A 25,088-nucleotide genomic window follows, 5' to 3' on the forward strand; every position below is an offset into this window, starting at 1 on the left:
TGTCTTCTTGGGTTCACTCAATGGACTTCAAATTGACCTCGAATTCAAACCTGTGAACCCCGATTATTAGGTTACTGCTGACATATGTTCTTCTTCTTGTCTGAGTCACCAGATACATGGTAGTGAATTAAAGCTGTAATAAAATTAATTAAAAAAAACAACGACAAATATCATTAGAACTTTTTTTCCACAACTGTATAGTGACAAATGACCTGCTAATTAAAAACTGAAAACCTTTGAGACAGGGCCAAAAAGCAGGTGGTCGTGGATGTTTGACCATGCTTAATCTGTTCATTGTCTGAAACTCCATGTAGTCTTATCTCAGCACAATTGTCTTTCTAGGTAAGAGTCTATCAACGTGGCTTATTTTGATTTGGCAATATTTTCCCACTCTACCTTGCAAAATAACTTAAAATCTGTCAGGCCCTCTTTAGATGACCCTCCTGTGAGATTCACAGGTCTTGGCTCCAGCCAGGTGATTCCAAATAATCTTATTTCGGGCGAAGCCATTTTTTGACGATTTGAATGTTTGCCTTGGATTGACGTACTACTGAAAGATGAAATTCTTGCACTTTCCAGTAAAAGCCTAAAGATCCTCCCTCGCCCAACACTAATTGCTGTTCTGAACTGTTCATAATCGCCTTCACATTGATTTAGACCCTAATTCCAGCTGAAGAAAAATAAATGCTTCAAGGTATGATGCTGCCACTACCATAGGAGTATGATATTCCTTCGATGCAGTGTTGTTATTTCCCCTAACAGCAGGAATAATGACCAGAGATTCCAGCCTAGGTTTCATCAGACCTTAGGACGTTTTCAAAATGCTTTTGGAAAACCTTAAATGTGATTGAAGGCTTCTCGTTGGAAGGCTTGTGACTTTGCAACCTCCTCATAGTCCAGATGTATAAAGAACACGGGACGTTGTTGTCACTTCCTGTATAAAACACAGCTAGCACTTGCCAGAGATTCCTGCAGATCCTTTAATGCTGGTGTTGCCTCTCGGCCGCCTCCCTAACCAGCTTTCTTCTCATCTAATCTTCAGTATTTGATGGGCATTCAGTTCCTGGTAATTTAACTGTTGTACGATTTGTTTCCAACTTTAAAATTAGTCTCTGTACGACATAGCATAGCAAACCTAATCCCTCGGAAATTCTTTTGTATTCTTCTCCTGACTGATACCTTTTGGTAATTAGAATATGCCAAAGCTCTCTGCGGACCATTTTGCTGTAAGATGTACGTAAGGAAAAAGCTGAACTTTATTTGGGATTAATCTGAGTCACTTCAAAAAACGGCAGAAGCCTACTGACCCCTATTTAAGATGAGCTTGAATGTGGTGGTTAATTGTAAACACAGTAACATCCTCTACTATAAAGGGGTGTGTATGGTTATGCAACCACATCAGTTTAGATGTTCAGTTTATTTACCCCTCCTCTCCCCCCCAACAATTTTAGTTGATTTTTCAATTGACAGGTTAAAGGTCCCATTAAAAGTGGAGAGGTATTTTAACAGGGGCTAGTAGTCTGTTTCTTTTTTTTTTATGTGTGTGTGAGTGCGTGCATTGAATCTGCATTTGAAGTAGAGCAGTTGGTTTTATCAGCTGGGTTTATTAGACGCAGACAAAAGTTTCTGTTGTTTGTTTTAAAGAATTAAAAAATTAGCATATAAAACTTGCGTTTGCTTCAGGCGAGTTTCCTGAAAAGCAGCCGGGAGTCTTCAGTGTGAGCCCGTGCTAACACTGTTTGGATATTAAAAGACGAAAATAAGATCCATTATTTAGTGTTAAACGAGGCTCTTGTTTTGATGCAGTACAAATCTAACTGCTGGCAGAGTTTGAACCATAATTAACTCAGGCTGCAAAATAGATGCACTGCTTGTTGTGTGCTAATTGCTGAGGATTTACTGAAGCGAGCGGGAGAGAGAGAGAGAGAGAGAGAGAGAGAGAGAGAGAGAGAGAGAGAGGGAGAGAGAGAGAAAAGAAAGAGAGAAAGTTCATTTGAACCCAAACAAGTATAATGCGATTAACAAGCGGCTGCCATTGCAGGGCAAAATTCCGTCGACAAGCAAGACTGGCTTCTTTCCAAGTGATGCTGTGAGGCCTTGCCCATGTGTAAGTGTTTGTATTCATTCAAATCAATAACACAAAATCTAGTGTTATTACAATGCATTCAGTAGATAATGGCTACTATTGATGTCTCAGCCATGCGATGTAGTGCTTAGAATTGCCTTTTTTTTCACTGCAGATGCCTTATTTTAGTCATCAGATGTGCCTTGAATACCACATTACCACTAATGACCTCCACCCTCTGTATTGATTGTATTAAAACACAGAATAACCACAATTCCTCATTCCGCCAGGTTCCAAAACCTGTCGATTACTCTTCCCAGCTTTGGTAAGAAAACACGGATTGTGTATGATAACCATATTTAATTCATGTTATTGATTGCCATCCACTGTTCTCATTGTTATACCATGAATGACCACGTTGTAAGTGCAGTAGTTGTTCATTGATTGTTCAGGTTTGCAGGGCTAATGGAGAGATACCAGGCTGAGTTGGAGCTCATGGACAGAGGGAACAGCACCTATCTGGTTCGACACCGGAGCAAAGAGTGCAACGAATATGCCATCAGCATAAAGTAAGTCACTTGAGGGCATCCAAGTCTTTCTTCCTTCTCACCATCCATTCAAAACAAATAGAATAATAGCGGAGGATCATGTTGTGATGGGCATGGGGTGCAGTGCTCCCTGCCTCAGATGGAGGAGTTTAAGTGTCTCGGGGTCTCGTTCACGAGTGAAGGGAGACTGGAGTGGGAGATCGACAGATGGATTGATGCAGCTGCCGCAGTAAAACATACACTACGCTGGTCGTTTGTGGTGAAGAGAGCGTTGAACCAAAGGATGAAGATCCCGGATGCAAGAGGCTGAAATGAGCCTTCTCCACGGGGTGGCTAGGCGGTCCCTTACAAAAATCCCACAACTAAAATTTTTTTTTTTTCAGTTTTACAAAATAAATTCTTCAAACCAAACCTCACAACCTGGGTACAGTCCTAACAAGCAAAGTATCATAACATTTTCTTAATTGGGGAATTAAAGGGGATCCACCATTAGTTGTAACAATGGACTTTATTTCAAAGATATCTATTTTAAATGCAAAAACAATACAGTAAAAACACTGTAAGTTGTTTATTTTTTATAAATTTAAATAAAATATTGATGCGCGGATGTCGCCATGTTGTTTACGCTGCAATGCATTCTGGGTAAATGGCATATACTAGGTCCTAGCGCTAGCTCGGTCAAGACAAAACAGCAATGAGTAACTTTAAACCTTTTAGTTTGAACATGAGTTTGTTTAAATTGATGACAATGTAGTAATAATAATCAGAATCAGAATCAGACATACTTTAATAATCCCAGAGGGAAATTACATCATTACTAATAAATGATGAATTACACGTACCGCTTGTAGAACTGTATGATCCAGCAAGTAATGCATTGTGTCCGGTGTCAGGTCCAATAACATTAGCATAGGATCTGATCGGTCCGGTCTTCGGTCTGTTAACAATAGTTTATGGTCTGGTCTTCGGTCTGGTGTCGGGGCCGTGATTTTACATTCGGTACCGGCAGAGTGACAGTACCTTCATTATTTAAAAGGGCTTTTTGTGTTGCCTGTCTCTGATGTTTTTCCCAGCATCCTTCGCTCTCAAGGTGTCTTGGTTTAGGTGCTATATGGACAAAGATAGTCGGCACAGCGGCTGGCTTTAGCTTGTGAGGGTAACAGTACACCTGCTGTTATCAAGTTTGTTGGTAGAAATGTCTCAAAGTCTTCTGGAGAGAAGTGTTGTGAGCAAAAATGTTCTTCCAACGGCACTTTTCTTTCTTTCACGTGGGAAGCAATGAAGACTTACCTCACTTTTTCCTGTTTTTTTGTTTTGTTTTGAAATTACAGCCCACAGTGACACCCTGTGGCATTGTCTAAATTTACACCAGTCAAACATGATACGATAAAAAAACTATTTGGGTAATGTTAACTTTCCTGTGAAAACTCTATAGGTTCCAGTCCAGTAGGACTTAACCGCGTCATCAACCCAGCATGCATTGCACAGGTGAAAAAATGCCGACCTCCATGGATGAAAAGTATAACAAAGAATATACAATTTTTTAAGTAATTATGAGTTTTTATGTATCACAAACAGCAATTTTTTTATGTTAATAGGAAAATTACAACATATTTAGGCCAACATGTTCAACTTATCATGGATCCCTTTAAGAAATAACCACCTCAATGAACTTAACCCACAATTTTTTCCTTTTTATACTTTTTTATGTGCCTTTCATTTAATCAGTCCGTACATTATTGGCTTAAGGGATACAGATTATTTTGAATATAAGATGCATCCCAAAACCAAATGTCACTAGAGTGTCTTATTAAACTGCCAGTCTAGGTCAGTCTACCCTTTACGGGTTTAGAAGCAGTAAAAATGAATAAATGAACTGAGGTCACAAAGCCCAATTTGTTATGGTATTACAAGAAAGCTTTTACAGAACAGCGGGTCTTATGACTGCTCTACCTGCAAAATGAGAGCCAAGAAAGAAGATTCAGTGAACCAGCTTCAGGATCCCTACTGGTGCCCAGTGTTCATTGATGTGTAGGGAGCAAAGGTGGCGAGATCCTGTAGATTCCATTATACAGCCATTAAATTGCTGAGAACCTTTATGCCGTCCCCGTTAGAAAGGTGGCAGATCGCACAGTGTGCTGCTGCTTGCTGATTATTGGGCTGTACAGCTGCAGACCAGTAAGAGCGCCCATACTGAGATTTTTCCATCGCTGAAAGTGTCTATGATGGACAGTCGAGTGTCAGAAATGGATAAAGCAATGAAATACCAGTAGTCTGATCTGATGAATCGCCTTTTTTTTTATTTTACATCATTTGGAAAGCAAAAGAGTAGATGTCAAAGGAATGCACTGCAGGAAGATGGTAAGCAGTGGAGGCAGGAGCAGAGGCACTGTGGTGCACTGAGGGAAGACGCCCTGGAAAATCTCTCAAGCTGGGATGTATGTTGATGTTTTGACAACACCTGCCTCCTGCATTATTGTTATATTCCTGCACATTTTTATAGCACAATTATTTATTCCCTGAACGCCTCCTGTAGCAGGGGAGTGCTCTCTAGAGGAAGTGGCAAATTGACTTGGTCTCCTCATTCAACAAGACCTAATCCAGATGTTTAGATTTATTGTTAAAAACTGAGTCTGATCATGTATGGTACATTTTATGGTTACCTCTCTTCTTTAATGTTTACAGCTGTAGCCAACAAGTATTAGCCACTAATAGCCATAAATTAGAGTTTTGTCTTTTGTTTGGTGCAAAACTAACCATCATCCTAAACATATCCACAGTAAAATATGAGGGTAGTGGCGTCATACTGTAAGGATGCTTTTCTTCAGCAGAAACAAAAAAGCTGGTGAGGATGGAGCTGTATTTAGGTCCTTCGTCACATCAACCCTGCACATAATTCTGAACATACAGTCCCCATGCTTTAAACACGTAGTGGAGTCATTACGCTTTCTTGCACCTTTGTTTAAGAAAACAATCCTAAACATACAGATCATAGCGAAGCATATTCCTGTCACAAAGGCCCAGTCAGACTATAGACTTAAAACCAGTTAGAATATGAGGCAAAACTTGAAAATTGCTCTTGAAACAAGCTTTTTATTGTCTGACAGAGCTTTAGCTACTTTGCAAAGATGAATGGGCAACATTTTCTGTCCTCTATAGAGGAGAGATTGAACATAAAGTGCCTTACAAAAATCCCCCCATGGCTTTTTACCCATTTTGTTTCATTCCAACCTGTAATTCAAATGTTTTTTCAAACTTATTTTATGTGATGGATCTGCACTAAGTGAAATAAAAAAGAACATATACAAAGAAGAATACAAAAAAATAAAAACTTAAAATTGCCACGTGCATATATGTCCACCCCCCTTTGCTACGAAACCAAAACGTTCTGGTACAACCAATTACCTTAAGAAATCACATAATTAGTGAAATGACATTCACCTGTGTGCAATCCAGAGGTCACATGACCTGTCAGTATAAACACACCTTTTCTGAAAGGACTCAGAGGCTGCAGCACCACTGAGGCATCACACCATGAAGACCAAGGAGCTCTCTACACAAGTCAGGGACAAAGTTGTTGAGAAGTACAAGTCAGGGTAAGGTTGTGAAAAATATACAAATCTTTAATCTTCCCCTGGAGCTCCATCAAATCCTTCGTCATTGAATGGATAGCTCATGGTAGCACAACAAACCTGCCAAGAAAGAGTCCCCACCAAAACTCGCAGACCGGGCAAGGAGGGCATTAATCAGAGAGGCAGAGAGACCAAAGATAACCCTGAAGGAGCTGCAGAGTTCCACAGCAGAGACTGGCGGATCTGTCCATAGGACCACAATAAGCAGTTGACTCCTTTGAGCTGAGCTATATGAACAATTGACCAGAAAACAGGCAGTTAATTAGTGTTTAAAAATAAAAAGACAAGGTTTGAGTTTGCCTTGTGAAACCTTGAACATACCTTGAACATACCTTGAACCTTAAGCATTATCATACTCCCCATACGATGGTGCTCTGGTCAGATGAGACTAAATTTGAACTTTTTGGCCACCAAGGAAAACACTGTCTGGTTCAAACTCAAAACATCCCATCACCCCAAGAACCCCATCCCCACATATTTGCATGTGTAATTACAGCAAAATGTGGCTCACTTGGTGGAACACTACTGCATGCCATACTTTTGTATTTTATTTCAATTTCATTTTAATTTGTGAAAACTCTAAAAACCCTGTACCGTTTGCCTTCCACCTTCCTGATTATAACCATGGTCTATCAGACAAAATCATAAAACATAGATTTAAGCTTGCACTTACAATGCGGTTATAATTGTGCAATGCACTGTTTTTATGTAGACACTACAAGACTTTGTTTTAATGTAAACTTTTTCATGGTTGACTTGGTTCATGCATATCGGGTAAATATGGCCTGGAAATGGATTGGCACTTTCATTATCCAGCAATGTGTCTCAGACATAAGGAATAATCGATAGCTTTTGATGACACCACTCGATGCACTTTTGTTACAACCCTTAGAAATACATTTCAAAAGAGGGTTAACAACACCTTTGAATTGTAGAAACCACATACAATCCCGCAAATGCTCCAATAAAAAGGCTGCTTTATCTACAAGTAAAGTGCCTTCTTGTCGCTCTTTTGAAATACAACTTTGTCTGTTTAAGTAGAGAACATCTTTCAAGCCACATCAAAGCGTGGTCGAGCTTTTAAAAGAAAGAAAGAACCATCAAGTCCTCCCGACCTGGCATGACAATTGCAGGAGATTATAACGACATGGAGAGCGCTCTGAAAAAAAGCGTTTGGATTTTAAGACTATTTAGCCAGTGACACACCATTCCAGCCCATTTATTTTTGGTCGGCTAATGCGGTTACTCATTCCTTGCTTTGATCTAGTGGGCCAGTTTCTGAACAATCCAATCCTAATTGCTCGTCTCAGTGCTTAAGATCATTATCAGGGTGGCTGTTTGAGATAATGGAGCCTTTACGCAGCGAGCTCTTACTGATCAACTAGATGTCCAACTAGACCCCAAGTGGTCACCATATGAGCATATTGTATTTTATTCTTATGTATTGCCCTAGATCTTACATGTTCGTTTGTTTAAGTTTTTTTGTCCAATTTGTGACTTTGGGTGCCATCTATTCCTCATGGGAGAAAGTTCTTTTACATTTTTAACTGTGGATGTTATTTAAAATATGTCCCAGGTTTTCACACTTTTTTTCTCCAAATAATCTGTAGTTGCATTACAATATGTGAAAACCTGTGAAACATGCTTATATCTACATATTAAGGGTACGTTAACAATGCTGTATAGAGAAAGGCAAATTGGATAATTATATTAGCTGTTGTTTAGCCGGTATATTTAACCGAATATTCTTTAAGTATTAATTCTGGACTATACTTTTGTAGGTTTTAATGTATAAGAATGTTGGTATAGAAATTACTTATTCAAATGTCAAGCAAAACCCACATGACCAGACACAACTGCTAAGCTTGATGTAATATCATGGTGCAAAAAATCTCATGAAGGAAGACTTTCCCGAAAAATACAGCGAAAACTATTCAGTTGATACCTCTAAATGCTATTATGAATAAAGTATCAGTTGATGAATAATAAATGAAACAAATATACATTAAAACACATCATTACAAGTAACATTTTGCTGGGTGAAATTGATGAGGTCTGTGGCACGTTCAATCGTTATAGCAGAGAAAACCATTTCTCCTGTTAAGTTTACAATGCAAACGTACTTGCTCACATGACAACCAACCCTCTTCTCAGTGGAATACTATATGGTTCACCCTAGAGACCTGATGAATGTGAAAGCATGTATAGTTGATTAGCAGCCCCTGTCTCATTCGTCCTCCACAGGTTCAACGATAAAGTCAAGCACATTAAGATTCTGACCAGGGATGGAAGCTTTTACATTGCAGAGAGTCGCCTATTCAAGACTGTGCTGGTAAAGGCTTTGACTTTGTGTGTATTTTTTTTTTTTTTTTTACAGAACTCTGTAGCATAAATGGACACAATTGTTTTGACATTACTTTTGCCGCCCGCTGTAGAGATGCATGTGGTTTTTAGACCAAAAATTTTTCTTCCTTTTTGTCATCTGGTTTTACCCTTTTTATACTCATACTGCAAGAGAGCAGCTAAAATATGCCATTAGCAAATATGTGGTGTATTGTGCAGCAAGTGCTGCAGTTTTTATATAAGGGAAATTTTATATATATATAATATTTTCATAACTTTGTAAACCCAGGAAGTCCTTTTACTCCTTTTACATTTTTAACTGTGGATTTTATTTAAAATATGTCCCAGGTTGTCACACTTTTTATTCCAAATAATCTGTAGTTGCATCACCATATGTGAAAACCTGTTAAACATGCTTATAACTGCATATTAGGGGTACGTTAACAATGCTGTATAGAGAAAGGCAAATTGGATAATTATATTAGCTGTGGTTTAGCCGGTATATTTAACAGAATATTCTTTTAGTATTTAATTCGGGACTTTATTTTTGTAAGTTTTAATGTGTAAGAACGTTGGCACGTATGTAAATATATATATATATATATATATATATATATATATATATATATATATATATATATATATATATATATATACATTATCAGTAGTCAACATCATGATAGGTCATATCAGATGAGCAGCATCTTTCTACCTATGTTCACATTAGTGTAAATATTACTCAGCCTCCCCCCTGTACACTTTTTTCTTATTGTGCTTGTCGCACACAGGACTTGGTGGAGTACTATAAGCAAAACTCGCTGAAAGAGGGTTTCAGCAGTCTTGACACCACTCTGCAGGTTCCCTACCGAGAACTGTCCAATGGAAACATGCCGAAGGCCATTACCAAGGTTGGCAGTGGTGAGTCTGCTTCAGAAACATCCAGGTTTCTTCCCTGACATTTGCTGCCTGACAGGTGGAAACACTACAGGCTCAGATCATATCCTGAGCCGGTTATATCTGAAAGACATTCTTAGCAAAGCGTTTGTTTTGACCTGTTTCCATGACCAGCATTTGTGCATTTGTGGCTTATGTTATAAAAAAGATCAGATAAAAGAGAAAGACAATTTTATTTATTTTTTTTTTACTTGGGAGGCTGCAGACCTGCCAGCTGTGCAAAACAGGCACAGCCATTACTGCTTGGTTTTCATGGTAGCAGATAGAAGGGATGGAAGACACAGTTTTAAACTTAACAATTTTCTTAGATCAAAGCAGACTAAGATGTGTGTGTAAAGCTCTCTAACTTCTAAAGTAGCGATTCTTTCATGAATAGGATCCTGGCTGAACCCTTTCTGCTGTTTCCACTACACATCCCACACGTTTGATTCTCCATCCAACCAAACCGCCAAAACTCATTTTGCAAAAACAATAACCTATTGATTAGATAAGAAGTTAAATCATTTAATCCACTTCTAGCCTTATTTGGAAAAAAGTATGATTGAACCAGGTCTAGGTTAATTAAATAAAAAAATGAAATTGTATGTATATAAAAAAGTGAGTGAAGCACAAAATTTCTGTAATCTGTCTGTCAGATGTCAGTGGGAAGACTAATGGTCTATAATGCTGTTCAAAAAATAGCAGCATCCGCATTTTTCTTTATGACTCCAACTATTGACTTTATAAACTGAAAACACAGGGACAGTTTTCTTTCTTTCCTGTGAATCACTGAGCTTATATGCTGAATCTGAATCTGAGAACTGCTTGACACTTGACATGCATGGTTTTCTATTCAGGGATTAGACTGGTCACTCGATACCATTAATCTTTTTGGTCTGAATCAAAGATGGTATTTGCCTACTGGTAGTTTGGAGTTGTCTTGTTTTAACATAAAGCAACATGACCAATATGACCTCTTCAAGTTTTTAGGTTATATATGAGCCGTCATCCTTGGTATTTGATAGATTGGTATTAGTGTTGGGGCAGAGGAGGGTCTTACAATGCCAACACCCTCCAACATATAATTTTTACCCTAATCCTCCCTCCTAAGTGTTCCTTTAAATAGATTTTATATTATCAGTCATTTCAGTGCTTCTGCTTGTCAACTCTATACACATCCCAGTTCAAATCAAAGCACACTGAGATAGTTCTAAACCATTCCTTAAGGGACAGTATTTCTTTTAATGTGGTCCTGATAAACAGTTCTTCAGGTTTTTGAAGTTTCTCAAAGTTTCTCTTTCAACTTAGGCTGCCTCTTTTCTATTCTTAGTAAATTACAGACCATTTACAAAGGAATTATTTTGTTGGTTTGCTAAAGTAAATTAGATTTAACCCTTAAACTATACCTATTGAAACAGGACTGCGATAGCCCATACCTTCTTAAAATAAAACCTAAGAGTACGGTTTGAAATATCCATATATCCATCCATTTTCTTACTCGCTTTATCCTTTATGGGGTCGCGAGGGGTCCTGGTGCCTATCTTCAGCATTTCAATGGGCGAGAGGCGGGGTACACCCTGCACAGGTCGCCAGTCTGTCGCAGGGCCGGTTTGAAATACTGAACATAATATTTTAGCTCCAAAGAGCCATTACCTGTAAAAACAGCATAAAGAACATGATCAACTGAAGGTTCTTGTGTCAACCCTTTGCTGTTTTTTTTCCGCCTCTTTTTTAAAGTTATGACGCAAAGATACTGTTTATCTGCTGGAAATGCTTAACAAACATAGAAACGAAACTTCAAAACACGTCAAGAAATCTTATTTGATTCCTTTATTTAATTTTATTTTAAAGTAGCTACTCCTTGGAATAAGACTGCAGGTGTTCGACGGTCATCAGTGAGCTTGCCAGATTTTCTATAACAGTGTTTAGGAACTATGAAGGAAGTAGTAGTTCCCTGCATAGGTATTATGTAGGTTTCAGTGGCACAATTTAATTCAGCTCTTGATCAAAATGCATTTTTTTTACTCACCTTATATGAGACAAGTCATTGTTTTTTATTATATAACCACATGAAATAAATCCATTGTTTGAGGTGTGTCTCATGAAGCAGCCCATTTTGGCTGTTCCTCAATCCATTCAGATGGTAGTTTTCCATTTTCTTCCACATCCTTCTGTTTTTTAAAGCATTTGAGATCATTTAACCTAAGAAGCCTAATATTTCCTGTACTACTTTATACAGTCTGTTTCCTTTTTCTAGTCAATGATTTAATTAAAGTATGCCGTTCGATGTTTGACACCAGCCAGTTTAGTAACCAGCACATACAACGTTTACTGCCTTTTTTCTTAAAAAAGAGCCACCTGTTTGCTACCTGCTTGTTCGCAGATGAGCTGCTAATATTTTGAGTACAATGGTATATCCGCTATTTCCCTTCATGCATGTTAATGAGAGTAAATAGCTATAAAGATGCACAGAGGAGTGAGAAGATTTAGAAAACAAAGGGACTGAACTAAAAACAATGGAGGGAGCGGGAGGAATACAGACTGAGATAAATAAAAAGGAGCCGCGGCGGCTCACCAGCCGCGGCGGGGAGGTCCCAGTTAGGGCTGAGCGCCTCAGGCAACCACCAAGAGCCTGCTACTCCAAAACGTCACACTCTGAACTCTGCTTAGCTGTGAGATGGCTTCACAATCTTACTGACAGGACATGACATTTCACTTGGGCTGGCTGCAGAAACGTAAAAAAAAAGAAAAAATGGTGTGACAGCCGCCTACTGACATACACCTGGGGGAAAACCCTTGGTCCAACCGAGGGACATGGACTGCTTCCACAAAACTGGGAAAAGTTTGCAAATGTGATCTAATCTAGACGAGTGGAAGACAGCTCTAGATAAACTTAAATAGAAAAGGAATGTAAACAACCAGGAGCCAAGGCGAGCAGATGAGCGCTGGAACAAAGTTAAAGTTGGCCCTTTGTGTCTGTTTGGATGTAAAATTCTGCTGCATCCTCATCCCTTTGCTTCTCTTGGCAGAGTGGGTCTCGGAGCGCATCAAGCTTTAAAGCACCTCTGTAAGAGGTGCTTTTGTGTTCTGCAGCCACTCACGGCACTACGTTTTCTCATGAAACCTTGACAGAGCCGCGGCTGCCTCTGTGCTTTGCGGGATGGATTATTATTGCCTTAAGTCGTCCACCCCCGTAGACACACTAGTGTGGGCACTGTATTCTCTGTCAGGTAAACAGCGTCTGTGGAAAGATAGATGTCATGCAAAAGCAAAATAGTAAAAAAAAAAAAAAGGTTTGGATCTCAAAACAAGATGCTGCATAACAATGAAAAGCGAAAAAAATGCACGGCTGAGAGAACATACACAAAGATTCAGAACTACGGAAAAGCTATTAGAGTTATTGATAAATGTCCTTGGAAAATCCCCAGCAAGAAGGCTTAATTAAGTCTGACTTAGTGCTTGTTATTGTCTCTGTGTTTAATGCCGGAGCCAGGAAATAATTTGCTGTGTAATGATAATTTAATGTCGGTCGGGAAAATCTTTAATGGTTGTGTTACTCATGTTACTAGGCTTCTCAGGTCTGTTTTTCTCTGGGAATGAAAATCTTAAACCCAGTCCGCCTGCAATAAAAGAGTTCTTTGAATAGAAGAAACGTTACCAGATGCTACCAGCTTTGAGGCCTTATTTAATTTAATTCTGAAGTTGGCAGATGCACGCACTTTATCATGATTTGTATGTAGGCCACTAAATTTAGTTTAAGGTTTCATCTGACCTGAGCACCTCCTTCCAAACGTTTGCTGCGGTCCCTCCGTCTCTTTCAAAATTAGCATTCTTCTTGCCACTTTTCCATAAAGCTCAGATGAACAAAATAAAGATTTACTAACATTACCAGAAAACCTACAGGGGTTATATAAGGAGAACACAACAAGTAGCACAGGAAGAGTCACAGTCAGTATAATGGGGCAACTGAGAAACAGGCAGTCTAATGGAGGAACCAGCAAATAACAATAATAATCAGGGAGCTGCTATACTGAGGGAAGAGTGGAGAATGACATTAAATGCTGGTGAGTTAATCTGGGGATTAGGAACCGGTGTTGAGGAGAGAAAACAGGCAAACCGAGGGAAGGAAAATAATGAACACAAACGAAGCTAAATAAGACACAAGCAGAAAAAGACTAACACTGATCTAAGAGAAATAAATCCAGTAGTAAAAAGAACAGAACACAAAATAAACCAAGACACTAAACACAAAGGAATGAACTAAAAATGAAAACACCTGAATTGTAATAGTAACAGAATATGGCAAGACCTTGTCAGACAGAAATAAAGAAAGATCAAAACCCAATCACCTGTGGATCATAACAGAAATGTTCTCTGACAAACCTCTGAGACTTTCACAGAACAGCTGGATTTATACTGAGATTATATTTTTTACTGCTTACTAATGTCATTATTTCAGGAATTAATTTGTTGTAATTGGATTGTATCCATTGTATAAGAGTAAAGGGGATAAAGTACAAAAGCTGATACAATAAATTAAAGTGGTTATTACCTGAGGAAATGACAAACATTTAAGAGCTGTGAATATTTTCTACAAGGCACTGGTGGGGAAACGGCTTGACAAAGATTTTATGTTTGTGATCATGTCATTGCCGCTGAGTTATACGCTACACCCTGTTGGTTCTGCGTCGGCAACTGCATGTTTGGAAGATGCAGCAATCGTATTGGGCCCCTCTGCATGATGTGGGAAACAAAAGTTATTTGGTTTCAGTTTGCAGTTGTGTAATTATGACAGAACTATGACCTGTCTGTGGCTTTAGTCATGTCCTTGTCAAACCCCCTTATATGACCACATTTATTTGGTTTAGCCCATCTGAATTGAAGCTGAAAGATTGTTAATGCCAATTGATTGGCAAGAGTTCCCAATTATTCAGTAGTCCATCAACAATTAGCAATTACTCTGTTCTTTTGTTGCACTGATATAGCCTTGCCAAGTTATTGGTCTTTCTACCATTTACCGGTATGTCTCTGTTTGTACCTATTCTAAACTGAATGAGATGTTTCAGGACCATTTCCAGAAAAATGCACATGCGCAAAGTTTTCCTTAATATTTACTTTTTCCTCATAAAATGACAATTTTGTCTGATGGCTTCACTGTTTTGCCCATTTCTCTCGCAGCACTTCAGCAGTATTTTCTTCTTCCTTGTTTTTTTTGACTTTGACAACTTTTCTGCTTTCTCTCTACTCTCTCCACCATCTCACACACCCTCTTTCTGTCAAACTTCTGTTTACTTTGCTTGTGTTTTCTCTCTTTGCTCCCACTATGGACTGAACCTCCCCCGCCCTACCCACCACCCCCACCCCACCCTCTACTTCCACCTCCATTTCTTGCCATGTTTCTCTGTAGTTCCTTCTGGCGGCTGCGGCTTTGTTCCTCCCTCCTCCTCGCCTTTCTGGTCAGGTACACGTGCAGCTTTTCTGCTCTTCTTTCTCTCTTTCCTGCTGTATGCCCACGTTTGCGAGTTTATGAAACAGAACTGTCTTCATTTATTACACATCAAGTTCAAATATTAGAACATAACCAAAATGTTTATTTATGTCAGTAATTCAGTTCAAAATGTGAAGATTCAATCAACACAGAATTACGTTTATATTTTTTTTTGTTGATAAATATAATTCACAAAAAAACCTTTCTCAAAACGTTTAAATATAACAAAACTAATAAAAAATTTACTTTAATGCAGAAATGTCACTGCCTATAAAACAATGAGTAAACCAACAGGCACTTACTGACACTTTTAACCCGGAAGTAAAGCCTATAGAGGTAATTGCTGAAGAAAACTGACCTGCTGTATGCAAACATATAAATAGAAAGTTGAATGTAAAATAGAAATGTGGTAGAAAAGGGTGCACAAGCAACGCGCATAACTGAAGACTTGGAAGGATTATAAAAGTTCATTTAAGAATCTGGAGGAGATTCACAAGGCATGAACTGCAGCTGGAGCCTTTGCTTGAAGAGCCGCCACAAACAGAAGGATCCAGGATATTCCCTGCAGCTGTTGCCTTCCTTGTGTTGAGCCACTCCTTAACCAGAGATAACATCAGAAGAACTTAAATTCTCTCTTTACCCAGAGTCTGGAACTTTCATCACCACATTAAATATAAATTTGACGTACCTCTGAAAGGAAAACTTTGGGCCACTTAGCCGGCGAACGGGAAAGATGGTCGCTGGTTCAGGAATGGCTCAACACGAGGAATGTAACAGTTGTGGCACCTAACCTGGATACATCTGTATGGGGTGGCTTCAGTTAAACTTATTGCTTGTGAACTTTTTCTATCATAATCAGTTATACTTATTGCTTGTGAACTTTTTCTATCATAATCAATCAATCAACCAATCAATCAATCAACCAATCAATCAATCAACCAATCAACCAATCAACCAACCAATCAATCAATCAATCAATCAATCAATCAATCAATCAATCAATCAACCAATCAATCAATCAATCAACCAATCAATCAATCTGTATTGTCAACTACAATTTGCATTGTAATCGAAATTCCAATTAACTCTCCATTACCAAGCTTGGATACAGCACTATGTGAACAGACAGCTTTTCATCTGTAAGCAATATAAATCTATGACTGTTTGTTTAATGAATTACTTTATGTAACCTTAAAGTTTTGAATTAAATCACTGAAATTAACGGAATTTTTATTGATACTATTGATGGTGCTATTATTAGGATATTTCTACACATTGTCCAGTAATGTCGCTATTGTGCCATATTCCTTAGTATGAGTGCCACAAAGATAAATCAGAACAAATCTTGAAATGTATAATTTGTTGGTCTGAATTTCTGGCAGACGTAACAGTCTCATTACAAGCTGGTGGTGTTAAAATAAATGTAAATTTGCATATAGAAATGCAATGATATACATGTACTTTTAATGTTAATTGATCTATAAAACGGTGCACAGTAGAAACAGGTAGAAATAGGCTTAAATATCTTCCATGGTGGACAGTACACAGACAAAATGAAGAAATAATCGGAGAGTGAGCAGTGGGGAAGATATTTTTCATTTTCACTTTGCTAGCATGATGTAAATGCATGGTAATACTTAAAATATTCCAGTTCCTATTTGTTTGGTGAGTACAAATGCTGTACAGGCACATATGTATTTGGTAGAGAAGAGCACCTGGCGTCGCATGTTGTGCCTTTGTGTGCACTTGGGAGCTGATGCACTCCTTTCATCCTGCATATCTTCACAGCTATGTCATCTGTATTTTTACTGATAAGGCAGACAAACCTTTCCACACCTGTGTTCACATGTGATGCGAGCCCTGACCTGCATGTGTAAGGAATAATCTTGTATATCCTGATAAGTGAGGATGCATAGCGTGAACTGACTTCAGGATTAACTTTTAATAAGTTCAGCACATGGCCACGATAAACCTGACCTCTGATCTTCACTATGCAGCGAGCCTCTACAAGCTGAACTGGTGAAGGTGCCTCCCCTCATACCAACTAATCTGAAGTTTCCTTTCACTTTTTATTTGCTTCGGCTTTTAGTATGATTCGAGTCAGTGAGTATAATTAGTGCCTCTATGACCATAACCCTTTAGATCATGCACATTTTAGCTATTTTGTGATGACTCTAAAAGCAAAAAGAGTAAATTTTTGTTGGTGAGTTGTGATAGAAATAACCGGATCTTTCTGTGTCTTAGTTTTTTCTCCTAGGGTAGTGGGCATTGCAGTCGCACGTTATGACTTCAGCTCCAGAGACACGCGGGAACTCTCTCTACAGCAGGGAGACATTATCAGGATCTACACGAAGATGTCCAACGGCTGGTGGAGGGGAGAGGTTGATGGCAAGGTTAGTTTTCACTACTTTTGATTCAAGGGGTTAGATTTAGGCTCTTTCTTTCTTAAATTAGAGCCAAAGAAGATCATAAAAATGTTTAGACAGTTTATTTTCACATTTGTATGTTTATTTTATATAATCTTATGAATGAAAAGTGCTATTTAAAAGTTGGAGAAAAGTGCGTAGTTTTGACAGTAATGGACTGATTCTGGATGGGATATGGGCAAAAAACCTCTTCAAATCGCTACCTACACAGCTAGAGAAGGAAGTTCAGCTAGTTAGTTTGAAAATCTTAGGAACATCAGATTTCTTTAAAACCACTATCATCAACAGCCTCAAAAATTATGTATACACTCTGGTTAAACTGAATAGTTGAAATGTTAAAGCACAGCAGTTATGTTGCAGACCAAATGCTGACTCTATCGCTATGAAAAGTGTTTGTCTGTTACAGGATTTCTGCTGTTTTTGCTTACTTCTCACCAAACTCATTTTAATATCGGTAAAACATAACTCGAGTATATAGAGAAAGCAGTCCTCAGTTTATTTATTTCATTTATTAAGATGAGAAATGTACCTAACAATCCTGGCCCTTTGTGAAACACCAAATGCGGCAGCCTTGGCGGCAGCAAATGCTATCGAGCGTTTGCAATTGCTCAAAATAGGTCTCTTAAATGTGTGTGGAGGAGCTTTGGTTCACTCTTCCTTCCATAATTGGTTTAATTCAGCCACATTAAAGGGATATGATTTTTAATGCCTTCCATTTCACATTGAAATCATTTTCACTTATCCACTTGTAGCTTTGGCAACCTTCTAACAAAGATATCTACGCAGCACCTGGAGAGACAAAATGCACCTTTTCTGCACTCCTAGAGACAAGTACACAACAAAATGTATTTAAAAAAGTGCAATTTGCATGATATGTCCCCTTTAGGGGTTTTTGTAGAATACACAACCTACTTAAGGGCATGCCACATGATGAAAGTTCAACCAGGCCATTTCAAGGTGTTCACCTTGTGTGTTTTCAGCCATTCAGAGATGAACTTGCTGGTGTGCTTCATATCATTGTCCTGCTGCATAAACCTATGTGCTTTTGGTATTCAGTTCACAAGTTAATGGTCAGACATGCATTCCCTGCAGGATTTTCTGCTTGCTAAGAAATGTATGCTTCCATCAGTTACGGCAAGTTGTCCAGTTACTGAAAAAGCAAAGCAGCCCCAGCATATCTATACATTAGGGAAACCACTAATATTTAAAAAAGTCGTATTTTGGCATTATGGTGCTTGGAACACTTTCTTCCAAACACTAGCCGCCCAAAGAAATTTATTTTCTGGATATTTCAGGTTGGTTAGCGCTTGCATTTATGTAGCCCACAGGTTTTTTTTTTATATTGTAGTCTATAGTTCATGTCTAAACTTAGATGAAACAAAAATGTTGAAACTCCATCGTTGTTAGCTCATAGATATCGGTACACGTCTTTACGTATGCGCTTTCACCTTTCATTTTTCTGACACGTTTTCCCGCTGCATTGGTTGACAAAATCCTTCGACAACATGTAGCGTTACGTTTCCAAATACGTTTACTAGTTTGAATGACAGTTTGTTTTGATCTCTAAATGTTGCCTCCAGCTACGCTGTGTTCATACAACGTTCAGTTAGGAGAAATTGCTGTTAGCTCCTAGAGTAAATGTCTATACAATCATTTTGGTGTCAGTCATGTCTAACCACAGCAATTCAGAGTGTTGATGACTAAATGACGGTCATGACGGGCGAATGATGTCACAGAGGTTATTCGTTTCAACACGGTTTATGGTTACGATTCCACCGTGCTGTAATTACTGCGTTTGGGCTTTTTTTTACTTTTACAAATTTCAGTCCATTGTTGTTTGCCTCTCATTAACATCATCATTCAGGTTGTCCTGTAAATCGTCTGATCACCTTCAATGCCTAATTAATATCTATCCTGATCTGGGAATGTCTGGACAGTGCTAATGTGTCTCAGATGTAGTCTGAGACACATTATTTTTGTATCTGCATCAGTGGATCACCACCGAACCTACGTGACTCCCCGCAAGCAATAATCGTGTTTTCCTGTGACCTGAGATTTAGTTCATGAACAGGTGTTTTTTGTTAAGTTTCTAAAATATTTTCTTTGCAGAAACAACTTTACTCATGGGAGGGCTTTAGGTCGTATTAAACAATAATTAACTAAAGTCTAATTCTCGATGTGCCTCAACCCACAGAATATTTAAAGATTCTGTGATGTTTTTTAAATATCTGAGCTGCTGCCTGATTGTTTTACTGTTCTGCTGTTTCTCAGGTGGGCTGGTTTCCCTCAACTTATGTGGACGAAGAAGACTAACTGCGCTCAGCCATAAGTGAAAGATGGCGACGTGCAATGACTTCCACCCTCTGTACCTTTACTCAGATCTCTCTGATAAAACCGGGACATGAGACGAAGAAGTGGTACTACCCTTTAAACCTTCTCCTGGTTGCTGACAGACTCTAACATGAGGGGGAGGAGGTTGGCAAAACAGAGATTCCAGAGGTGTCATGCAGCATTGTGGTTCTGTCTGCCCTCTCTGTTCCCTCTCACCTTCTCTTATTATTGATCACCGGTTTGGCTCGGGTATGCCTGCCTTTGCTGTCATCATGTTTCAACACCTGGAAAGCTCAGTCGTGGAGCCGTAGCGCAGATCCTGCTGACAGAGCGCCGCCCAGGTACCGCTATCAAGGAAAACTTTAGGCGCTGAGGAGCTTGGACCGTGGCAGGAACACTGAAGTCCTCTCAGCTTCTCTTTTCATTTGCGATTTTTTTTTTTATTTCCCTCTTACAAACTGAAGAACTGAACAGATATTAACTTTGATTCATTCCTATTCCCGACTCTTTGAGGACTGCTTTTTTAAAAGAATATGAAAAACTTTGATGGAAAAACTTTGATGGACTCAGCTTGACTTAGAGAGGATGGAGGAATGTTTGGAAAAAGCTCACAAAATGGACAAAAATCTTCCACATATGAGGCTATGGGACCGAATTTCAGTTCTGTTAACATGTTTTTGTTCTTAATTTAAGTCGTCACCATAACTTGCCCTTAACGGTTCACACCCTAGCAGCTTGTTTTTAATGATGTGTAGCTTTACATAATGTTTATTGAGTCAATGACACATTCACACACCAGTAATTTCCATTGACGCTATTTTCATGAACAGAGTTTCAAATCTTCCCTAAGGACAGTTTGCACATGCTGAAGGATTAGTGGACACCCAACTCTTACAGTCTACTTCACCTCTCATGTGATAACATGGTGTTTTTAAAAAAAAAATCTATTTATTAAGGAGAGCACAAATGCAATGAAAGGTAAAAGAAGGCCAAATAAGTGGTTGTTATAATTAGTGGTACAAACGTATACCTGACTGTGAGCATCCGCTGGGGAAACCAGAGTCCTTTGCATTCCAAAGATTTTAATGTTTACCTCAACCTTTTTCACTTTGAAAATGAGTGATTCAAGGGTGATGTAACAGCTGTTCACTGTAGAGCAAAGTAGCACAAGGGCGTCGAAGTGATGAGTTTTCCTTCAAACGCCAAGACCCCGCTAACCATGTGTGAGACATCAATATTTAATAAAAGCTTTCAATTCAAATTGTGCTTTTTGAAATTTTATTGGCAATTCTTTTCTCTCTTTAAGACAAATGTGTTATTGCATTAACGATGTAGTTGCATCACAAACCGCGCCTGTGTTAGACACGGTTGTGGGGGAGCGCTAGAGAACTGGCGGTTCTCGAGTATGGCTAAACAAGCAGAAGAGACAGACACCTAAGAGCAATTATGCTGCATGGAGGATGGCGCTGCAAAGTTTTGTTTGCTTTCTAATTTCTGGAAACTAAATTGGTAAGAGGCATGCTTCTCATTCTTTTAGTGAAATACCATTTTAAAAGATGGAAACCGGTGCATCTTCATAAATTACAATACCAGCAAAGAACTGTTTAAATAATGTCATTTTAAAACAGAAATGTATATGTTAAACTGATTCATTACTCACTATTAATACTAAGACCCAGGACATATTTTAGTACTTAAATATTGTGTTATGGCCCACACAATCCCGGGGAAGACGGCCGATCTGACACTTGTCCAGCAGACAGTTGTTGACCTCCGCCACAATGAGGTTACGCCACAAAAGGTCATCCCTAAAGAAGCTGGCTGTTCACAGCGTGCTGCATTTTATCACATCAATGGAAAGTTGGGTTTAGGAAAGAAATGTGTCTGAAAAGGTTACGCAAGCAACTGGGATAACTGCAGCCTCAGAAGATTGTGAAGCGAAGCATTTTTCAGAGTTTGGGAGAGATTGACAAGAAACGAAGTGACAATATTTGGTTTTATGACCAAGGTATCACTATGCCAGCCAAATGATGTAACTCAACCCACGGGGTAATGTCAGGAGGAAGATAAGACAACAGACATAGTCATGAAGTTGAGAGGAAGAACGGGATTTAAACCACCTGGTCTTCCTTAATTAATTATTTAACAAAGATACAGCATGATTGGCTCCATGCCATGCAGCACTGGTGGAATTCATGCAAAGGAGCCCCACCAATTATGTTATGCCTGAATTGTACAGTTCATGAACATTCTTCTCATCTCTGTGCTAAACATCTGTTTGATAGGTCTTATATGCTATTTTTACTTTACAGATTTGAGGTATTCAGCTGATGTACACAAAAATCATCCAACTGAGCCTGAATAATAATCCCTTGAAATATATCATTCTGTCTATTGAACTGAAATGAATTAACTTTCCGATAATGTTATTTATTTAGACACACCCTGCACAGAGATGTGTAATGAGTTAGGTTTTTGTTTGTTTGTTTTGGACTTTTCCAGATTTAGCTTTGACACCTCTCAGCCACAGAAACCCTCCAATCAGCTCAATCCACTCCTCAGTCACCAGTCATCAGCCTGGACCAGCTCCACCTGCTGCCACTAATCAGCTCCTACTCTGCTCACCTGTTCCCCAGCCTTCATATACCTGCCCCACTCACCCACTCACGGTCAGATTGGCTCATTTTATCATGCCCTGCTAGTGCGCTGCTGGTCCCACCTGCATCTGGTCAAGTCTGGTTCTGTTTGCCTGCCTCATCTACCACAACTCAACCTCTAACTCTATGTCTGGTTGGAATATTGGCTTCTTTGAGCACTATTCATTACAAGATGAACATTATTATTGTCTGGACTACAGATTTATGGTTGTTTAACTACAGAAATATAATAAAAAAAACATACTTCTTCATCCATGTCTGGATGGTGTTGCTGAATCTTCATGAAGACTACCAGAGATGCCAGATCAAAGCAGCCCTAGTAAACTGCTGGTCTCTCCTCTCTCCTCCTTCTATAAAATATGAATAAAGTCGTTGATAAAATATATAATCTTTTGGAAGATATTTTAATTTACCCAGCAGCATTTGTATGCAACAATTCCTTCAGTCGTTGACTCCAACCAACTCCATATTAACAATATCAAAACAGCTGGTGACTGAGCTAGTTTTTCCAAATTATTTCACTGTTGATACCAAATCGTTGTAAACCAATGTTGGATAAAAATACTAAAATACGTTCTAGTTAATTCACGATATAAGTCATGTTTGTATTAAACTGGTGTTTCTTGAAAATAATTATTTTATTCGAGTATTAGAATTTTACAAATTCTAATACTCGAGATTTAAGTTACATAATAGTAAATTATTGTTATTTTTCTAAATGGAGTCAATCTGAATGTGTTTAAAAAACCTTTTAAAAAAAACCCTGACAAACATAGTACCTATTTAGTCGATCAAGGTCCAAACACTGACTGAGATTTTCACCAAGCTGATTTTATTTTAAAACATATCCGTGCAGAACGATAATTCCTAAGACAATTATCATCTAGATGAATAACATGTTTTCATAGTGTTTAAATCTTGCATGCCTCATCACCTAGTCAACTTGTTCTTAGTTGAAGGAAGCTGCATATTGTTGCACATGGTTCACACATTTGCAGACTTGTACATTTTTTAATCCAAACATACAATCAGTGTACACTCTTTAGCACCATTGTCTACGTTTTCCCAGTCACTGAAGGTTACCAGTATTGGTGTTCTTGTAATGTTAGCTGTCCCTCAGGCGTACATTTCCCTTTGCTTCTCTGCTACCTTCCTAATGACCAAACCCTGCAGGGGGAGGGCTCTGCTGTGCTAGAACAGTAAAACCTGCGATCACAAAGAGGCAGAACAGCTCATCTAATACTTCCTTTATCTCTCTTTTTTTTCACAAAATCTCCCCGTTCCAGTCTTAGGCAAAGTAGATGAAAGACTGTAACAGAGATGTTCGAGAGCAGCCAGAGAGTATAAGTTTGCATGGAGAATGTTCATGAGTATAGGTGTTAGTGCTCAGGTATGCAAGTGCATGTGAGCGAGGTAAAAGCCAGGGAGAGAAAGGTGGTCCTGCATCCTCTTCATCTGTCTAAATGATCTTTTCTTTGCACCAGTTTCTGCCAGTCATCCTCCTGGATCTCTGTACGGAGGTTAAACAGGGATTTAGCCCAAACTGAAGCTGCCCTTACAGTAAATACTCTCAATCCCTCTCCAAAGAGCTTGGCTCTGCAAAAGACTTTATCTTTCATATTTATATTCAGCTGCTGACTTGTGACCATCAGCCATTCTGCTAAATCCTGAAAGCACATTGTGTCTGGAAAAATCAAAAATTTCAACTTGATATGATTTGCATTAATTATGTTGCTTCAACGTTGGTATCATCACAGTCAGAAAATACGCTGAATATTGTGTTTAATTATAGACACACAAGTACTTAAACGTTTTCAAATTACTTAATGTTAGAAACTCAAACTTCAATGTATTTTGTTGTAGTTATGCATGATGGCGAGGAAGGACCCAAGCTAGGAAGGAAATGTAACATGGAAGTAAAATTATGCTTTTCCTGACATTTTACAGATACAAGAAATGTACAAGAATATCAACAGGACCCAATTTTGTTGCAGACAACATCTGTAAGATTTTGGGTTGTGTCCCAACAAGCTTTCCACATCTGGAGAAAAAACATTTATTTCCATACAAAAAATACTTTCTTAATCTGAAATGGAAGTTAAATGTTGGTATAACTCATGTTATATCATGTAAATATTGATTTTTATGAACGCAGAAGCCTGTGCTCGTTGGAGGTAACTGGCTGCGTCCTGGAAACCATAGCAACGTGACGTGATTGCTCACGTCATTCTGAGACGCACTGAAATCTTCGGAGAAATTAATAAAGGAAAGGTCGTCTACCTTCCCTGAATGAAGCTTATAATATATTATGCATACTTTTCGCTAGAGATGTCATCAAAATGCATTCAACTGTAGATGTTTTGGTTAAATGTTGTACCAAAACCTTTGTGAAGTAGGTAGGAAACGTCACTTTCTCACATCTTTCTGAGAAAATCTTTGGCGAAACTAATGAAGGAAAGGTTATCTACCTTCCCTGAACAAAGATTATGAAAATAATATCCATACTTCTTAGTAGAAATGTAATCAAAATGCATATAAATGCAGTTGTTTTCCTCAAATGTTTACTTTTCCATGGGCAACGGCAGCAATGTTCTTTTTTTTGTTGGGGAAAACTGACCTGGTTGCAAGCCAGTGTAAATGAATTGGCCAAATAAAGTGTAAGCCT

The 25,088-nt window shown here is 38.6% G+C and overlaps 1 protein-coding gene across 4 annotated transcripts in view; it reads left to right on the plus strand.

Moving 5' to 3' along the window:
* Window positions 1-20,709, plus strand: part of LOC105931034 (guanine nucleotide exchange factor VAV3) — a 79,049-nt gene extending 58,340 nt beyond the window's left edge. For 2 of the 4 annotated variants that reach the window (XM_036138448.1, XM_036138449.1), the window contains exons 21-28: window positions 2,042-2,107; window positions 2,356-2,390; window positions 2,518-2,634; window positions 8,490-8,577; window positions 9,377-9,506; window positions 14,929-14,982; window positions 17,254-17,402; window positions 19,707-20,709. In XM_036138448.1, coding sequence (XP_035994341.1) covers window positions 2,042-2,107; window positions 2,356-2,390; window positions 2,518-2,634; window positions 8,490-8,577; window positions 9,377-9,506; window positions 14,929-14,982; window positions 17,254-17,402; window positions 19,707-19,748 — 681 coding nt within the window. In that variant the 3' untranslated portion in view covers window positions 19,749-20,709. Of the gene's footprint in view, window positions 1-2,041; window positions 2,108-2,355; window positions 2,391-2,517; window positions 2,635-8,489; window positions 8,578-9,376; window positions 9,507-14,928; window positions 14,983-17,253; window positions 17,403-19,706 lie in introns of those variants that run through there. The other 2 variants (XM_036138450.1, XM_036138451.1) reach the window with 2 other exon arrangements.
* Window positions 20,710-25,088: the final 4,379 nt, after the last annotated feature.

Source organism: Fundulus heteroclitus, chromosome 6, assembly GCF_011125445.2.
Source record: "Fundulus heteroclitus isolate FHET01 chromosome 6, MU-UCD_Fhet_4.1, whole genome shotgun sequence".
Taxonomy (NCBI): domain Eukaryota; kingdom Metazoa; phylum Chordata; class Actinopteri; order Cyprinodontiformes; family Fundulidae; genus Fundulus; species Fundulus heteroclitus.